The sequence below is a fragment of the Heloderma suspectum genome, chromosome 4, assembly GCF_057233095.1.
Source record: "Heloderma suspectum isolate Gila_16-S chromosome 4, 16-S_ref, whole genome shotgun sequence".
NCBI lineage: Eukaryota > Metazoa > Chordata > Lepidosauria > Squamata > Helodermatidae > Heloderma > Heloderma suspectum.
The window spans coordinates 166,508,148-166,514,530 of NC_139461.1; the positions used below are offsets into that span (position 1 = coordinate 166,508,148).

Below are 6,383 nucleotides of genomic sequence, written 5' to 3' on the forward strand. Positions count from 1 at the left end.
GTCTTGTGCTTTAATTTGCAAAGTCTGGCCTTCCTTGACTAGGCCCAAAGTGCTTCCATTTTGGGCAGGGGTGGGCAACTTGTGGCCCTCCAGATTTGTTGGCCTTCAACCCCCATGACTCCTCACCATTGGCTATGCTAGCTAAGGCTGATGGCATTTGTAGGCCAAAACATCTGAAGGGCCACAGATTGCCTATCCCTGATTTAGGGCTTTGGTTTCACCACAGCATGCTCATGAAGGGAATGCTCTCTGGTCTTTTTGTGCCCAAATATATCCTGGAGGCTGAGCTCCTTTTCCCAGGCTGGAATGTTCTTGTGCCGGATGTAGCGGGCTTTCCTAGCTTCAGCGTAGGACTTGAGGAAATCTGGCCGGCTGTACATGGTCCTGAGGCATCCATCTGCAGCATAGGCCTCTGGATCCATGATCAGCCTCTCATGACCAAGGGAAGGTCTTCGTTTTGGTGGGAGATTCACGGGCTTGGTGGTGGGGGTGCCTTTGCCTCCAACATCTCTAGGTGCTTCCTTTGTGGGCTCTTTCCTTCCATCTTCTGTGCTATCGATTTCCTCTTTCTCCACAGACTCTGCCGAGATGTTCAGCTGCTTGGTGATGGAGTGTTTAAGGGTGGCCATGTCTCTGTCATCAGTGGTGTTTTGGTCTTTGGCCTTCAAGGGTGGCAAGTGCTCCTTTCTGTCCTTGTCACATCCTGAGACTTCACTGTTGAGTGTTTGGAGATGCAAGGACAACTGGCTTGCCCCTGAAAGCCCTCCTGCCTTAGGCAAGGTTTTCCTCCTGGATCTAGAAAAGAAGAAGGAGTAATGCAGCCCTTGCCTAAGCAGAGTTCTTTTGCTCCAGTTCCACATACCACAAGTATACAGAAACTGCCATCATCAAATGACCTAGAAGGCCACATGCTGCTGAGTGTTGAGTAGTGCTGTGCTGAAAATATTTTCCACATCTTTTTAACCATTCCCATGGAATTAGAAAGAAAAGAAACTGCTTTCAAAAAAATGTTCCAGGAGGAATAACACCAAAATAATTCAAAAGTGTCCTAAGGATGAAGTAGAAAAACAACCCTCTTTTATAGGGGAAGAAAACATCTGGGAAATTGGAGGACGGATTTGGGCCCAGCAGTCGCTCCAGTCAGTCAGTCAAAAATTTCATTGTATATGACAAATAGCCATTACAACCAGCATAGCTTAAAATATCATGTAATAACAGAACATAAAACATGAGTCAAGTTAACATGCTGCCTGCAGAGTACTCCCTGGAGGTGGACAAAACATTGCCCCCCTTACACCCTACAGGGCTTGTGTGAAAGGAGCAGTATTTTATAAGCTTCAGCATTACAGGCAAGATCACCCCTCAGAAATGTAACACTTGGGAGACCTTGAGGAAGGTGCTCAACCCTGAAAAATGACAACTAGAGCCAAGCCAAAATTTATCAGGCGACATTTTTCTGACAACAATTCTGAAAGGTTTCTTTTTCTTTCCACCCCTAGAAATAGAAAGCCACTTTGCAGAATTTTCTCCATTTTTGTGTGTGGTGGCCACCTTCTCCCCACAACACACACACTGCCCTGGAATGATGCCAGGTCTGGGACATTGTGGAGGGTGGAAATGGTAACCAGGCTGCCAACACAGTTGTTGCTGCTGCCACTTGGAGTGGCAATGCAAAAAACCCTTAGAAAAAAAGGAAGAAGCTATGCTGCGAGACCTGCCAATGCTGAACCCCACCTCTGAGAATTTCTCCTCCCCATGGAAGAGAATAGGGTGGAGAATTATGAGAGGCCTTTTGTGCACAGTTATAGTGGAGTGCAACCTCTAATGCAAAATCTGAGGGTCTCTTCACATCTTTTTAAAAGTATGTATGTGTTTGCACAATCAAGAGAGTGCTAAGAGAGGCTGCTGCTCCCTGTTTTATGTACTCTTTGTGGGAAACCTGAGGTTGCTGCTACATGGGTGACCCAGTTCATGGTTTATTGCAAAGGACAAACAGGCATGAGTCTCAGGCTTGCACAGTCCCCCGTCCCTCCTCCTCAGTGTGTAAAAGGAGGAGGTTTAAGCTTCCAGTTGCAGTTTTGAATTCATCACAGTTTCCTGTTTTGTCCAAATATAAGAGGTTTGTTCTAACCACAGTTAACAAATCAGAATCTGAAACCACAGTTTGATTGTGCTTTGATTAAACTAACTGTGGTTAGAACAAAGAATAGTTTCCCATATTCAGATATAACAGGAAACTGCAGTTTGTTAAAAACTACAACCAGAAGCTTTAAATGCCCTCTTCTTGCATTTGAAGGAGGAGGGAAGGGGAAAGGAGAGTGTGCAAGCCCAAAGATTGTGCATGCACATTTTCATAATGCTAAACCATGGTTTAATGGTACATCTGAACTGCTCCATTCAATGCTGAGTCTGAGTGTGCCTGTTTCAAAAGTAGTAAGTTTCTAGCCTTCTTGTGATGGGATAAACATGAATTTATGTGGGCCAAGTCTTGAATTCAGTGATGAAAATGTGGATGATGGAGACAAAATTCAAAATCTTCCCCTAAAAGTTCTTGAATTTGTCATACATGTTTTTCTATCCAAATCTTGAATTTAGAAGTGCAGATTTTGTACGTGCGCACACACACAATTAAATTGGGATGAAAGGCAATGAAATGTACCAGAGCTGGTCAAAGCTCTCCTGTCCCATGAGGTGGGAGAGCACACTCACACCACCCACCCCCATGTGTCTCACAGCCCACCCCTGCTGTATCTGCCAGATCACCCACCCACCCTCCCATTGCTGCCGTTGGTGCTCTCCAAAGAACGCCATCAACTGTAAAAAGCAACCAGCGCAGCTCTTCAGAGAGCCAGCAAGGCCCAAATGCCTGGCTCTGAGGACTCTTTTATGCTCAAAGTGGCTTTTCTGATTGTCCACCTGCCCTCTGGATTGCCCTGAGAGGCAAATGCCACAGTGGGAGAGCAGCTGGCAGGGTTCTTTGGAGCTCCCACCCGCCCAGGCGCACACCCACGGGGGTCACTCCTGGAAGCATGCAATTTGCCGCTCCTCCCCCACCACTGTCTGAGGTGGGGGATTCACCCTGCTTTGTGGGAGTGCTGGCCCTGAAATGTACAGATCTGGATTCAAATTTTACACATGGTATTTACTTTTGTAAGCTGTATCCTCTACAGCTACCCTTCCTTCCCTGTCCTACCAGCTAGCTTGGAGAACCTCTGCTACCTCTGTAATAGACACAGTAGTCGACACACAGCAGCCCAGCCGGCAGGTGCATTAGAGGCTTCATTCTCACTGAGATGGTGTACCTGTGTTTGAAGTGTACCAGTTCAAAGTTCAGGTGGAGACTTGTACAACTGAATGCTCTTTCATACAAAATATTCCCTGCACCTAGAAAACTCTTATGTCAAGGAGAAGGCTAGGTCAGGACCCTTCTCGATGCCACACTGCCTTTTTTTGTGAAGAGAATATTTTGTATGGAGGAACAGTGTGTAGGACACCACCTGCATTTTGAAGTAGCACATTCCAGACACAGGCTTCCCACCTCAGGGACATTTGTTCTACTCTGCAACAAATGCTGTGAGTGGTCAGGGCTCACCAGTTAGAATACTACCTTGAAGCTTTCTTTCTCTGGTACCTATTACAGCTGGTTGGTATCCAGGGCTATAGGTGGTTGAGTGGGAAGGGAAGGTAGGTGCCTGGGAAGTGGGGGATTCCAATCTTCCCTGAATGTTCAGCTTAACCAAAATTAAAGGTCAGCTCTCACCCTTATATTTACAGAGTAAGACAAACTCTCCAGGTAGTATTTACCCAATTGCTAAATAAGGATACTGTTCCCACCTTCTAGTGTTCTAGGCACTGAATAAAAAGTCACTGGGATGTTTGGCAAATTATAGCCCCCATAAAAAAAAGATTAATCTATTGATTTGATTTAAATAATTCCTAAAATCACTTCAAGCACAATCCTATCCAAATTTACTCAGGTACAAGTCCCAGCAGGGCTTGTTCCCAGGTAAGTGTAGCCTTAGCCTACTTGTAATGTTGGCCCTTACTGTTCTTCACTGACAGGATGCCATCGCTGTATAACCTGGCCCCCTGCCACTACATTTCTGGCTATGGGCCTGGTGGTAGCCAACTAGCATGAAACCTGAGGTCATAAGTATACAGAATCTGAAAGATTTCCAGTTCTTAGAGGCCTGCATCCCATTTTTAGGGATCTGAAGTGAAACCCTTTGGGCATCCATCCTTACCGCAGTGCTGCATCATGGGAGCAACTGTAATCCTGCCCTGCCTGAGGGGACAGTAGAGGGAGAGCCAGTTTGATGCTAAGATGTCCAGTGTCCACTGAGAGTTTCTGCTTGGGGCGGCCTGGGGAAAAAAGGAGCATAATAATAGGTATACGAATACTGATGAATTAAACACCCCAGACAGGAACTTTGGAGCCAAACTAGACAATATGCAGTAGACACATAGCCAGTTATTTTTGATACTTTGAAGGAAAACTTCTGGATCTCCTGTGGCAAATGAGTAAACTGCATGCATGCACGCTTGCATGCGCACACACACAAGATATGGCGTGTCCTCAAAACTGCATGCAACTAGTTGTCCACAATTAGGGCTAGATTAGGACCATAATGTCAATCTTTATGGTCCTAATCTAGCCCTACTCATGGGCAACTGTTGTTGTTCATTCGTTAAGTCGTGTCCGACTCTTCGTGACCCCATGGACCATAGCACGCCAGGCCTTCCTGTCCTCAACTAGTTACATGCAATGAGTGCCCCCCTTCTGCATCCAAAAGATGTATCCAGTCAGTTTGGTGGACTTGGCTGAACACTGCAATGTAAACGTCCATCTAGATGAGTAACCAACCACATTGGCTCACATGGAAGCCTGCTTCTTCCCTTGATGGATCAGGACATCTGGGGCCACAGGGCTTTCCTGAAGGAATGATACTGGTCAAACTCTGCAAAACAAATTAATTCTAACTGTTGTATCCTTGCATTGTTTGTCATTGTGTTGGGTGAGAGACAAACTGATCCTCACTTTTCTGCAACTTCAGGAGTTCCTGCTTGAGGCGCCTCTGTTCCTTGGTCACTGAGTTCAAATAGGAAAGCCGGGCTTCTTCTAAGTTCCGCAGTCCATGGCTGAGCCTGGCCTCGGCCCTCTTGACATCCCGCCTCTCTGCCTCCCAGCGCCTTGGGGCCTCTCCCTCTGCCATGTCCATCCTTGGCTGCCCCAGGCGTCCTCTTGATGCTTGCCCCAGAGAGAGAAAAAGGCAAACTCCTGGTGACAGTCACTCACTCCCACCCCTCCAAGTCATGTTTCTGAAGATTGATGGCACCTTTAGAGGAAATGAAAGGAGATTTGGCAAGATCAGCACCCCATGCTCTTTCCTTTGGGACAGCATATCCCAACTGCCCTAATCCAAAAGAGGTAAATTTGACACTCCCCCCCAGCCCCCACGAAGGCTTTATCTAAGCTGGCATAAGGACTTGGCTCAACAGATTCAGAACCTTTCGAAGGCAGGGCTCAACCCCAGAACATACAGAGTGTATTAATGGTTTGACATGGTTATCTTCTACAGAAAGGTAATGTCCCAGCTCCCACTGTCACTTTTTTCAGACATTCTTCTGTCAGCAGTTTTAATACAACCCAGTATTTACATAACATTTTGGGGTGTTCAAAGCCCTTGCCATACATTGGGCTGAAGCCAGACTGGCAATTCCATGAACAGTGGGAGTCCTTCCATCCAATGGAGGAAGGGGGAGGGGAGGTAATCTTTGCCGATTCTCCCTCCCCCCTGCAGCCCCTTACAACACCGCTCCTGCTGCTCTGGAGAGTCCCCCAGCCCTCCAGAGCAGCTTTTCAGGAGGCACAGGGGTTGTGACGTTAACTTCCCTGTCCCCTTCCTCCAGCATGCTGGGAACTCTGCTAAGTGCTACACCCGGTGTAACTCACATTATCTCACTAATCTTTCAGTAATCCTGTAAGGAATGGTAATACTATTATTCCTGTATTGCAGATGGGAATTGGAAACCAAGGGAAAGGCATTTGTTTAAATCCACCTTGTGTGGTTATAGATTTGAATCAGGGATTTCATGGCTCACAGCTTACATTCCTAAGGTGCAATCCTATGGATTGTGCCCTCACAAGATAGAAGCCTCTGAACTTGGAGGGTTACATGTATCCAATGCCCTGCTGGGCTGAAGCCAACAGGGTGGGAGGAGTGGCAGAGGCAATCTTCACCACACTGTCCTCTGATCATAGAATCATAGAATAGTAGGGTTGGAAGGGGCTTACAAGGCCATCGAATCCAACCCCCTGATCATTGCGTTTTTCACTAGATGGGCTTTTTCACTAGCAATGGCACTTCAGAGAGGGAGGGATA

The 6,383-nt window shown here is 46.7% G+C and overlaps 1 protein-coding gene across 1 annotated transcript; it reads right to left on the bottom strand.

The window, feature by feature from the left end:
- Positions 1-203: 203 nt before the first annotated feature.
- Positions 204-5,213, bottom strand: CCDC190 (coiled-coil domain containing 190). Its single transcript, XM_084851610.1, has 3 exons — positions 5,035-5,213; positions 4,245-4,364; positions 204-795 (listed from the first exon to the last, which is right to left on the bottom strand). The coding sequence occupies exons 1-3, from the start codon at positions 5,211-5,213 to the stop codon at positions 204-206; spliced, it is 891 nt and encodes a 296-aa protein (XP_084707736.1).
- Between the last annotated feature and the right edge of the window lie 1,170 nt (positions 5,214-6,383).

Bases quoted from the DNA above. Each gene is read 5' to 3' on its own strand.
- CCDC190 (XM_084851610.1), bottom strand. From the start codon at position 5,213: ATGGCAGAGGGAGAGGCCCCAAGGCGCTGGGAGGCAGAGAGGCGGGAT. The intron at 4,365-5,034 runs GGATCAGTTTGT...CCTTTTTTCCCC, and splicing joins CTGAAGTTGCAGAAAAGTGA to AGGCCGCCCCAAGCAGAAAC. The intron at 796-4,244 runs GTAAGGATGGAT...CTTCTTTTCTAG, and splicing joins TCCCATGATGCAGCACTGCG to ATCCAGGAGGAAAACCTTGC.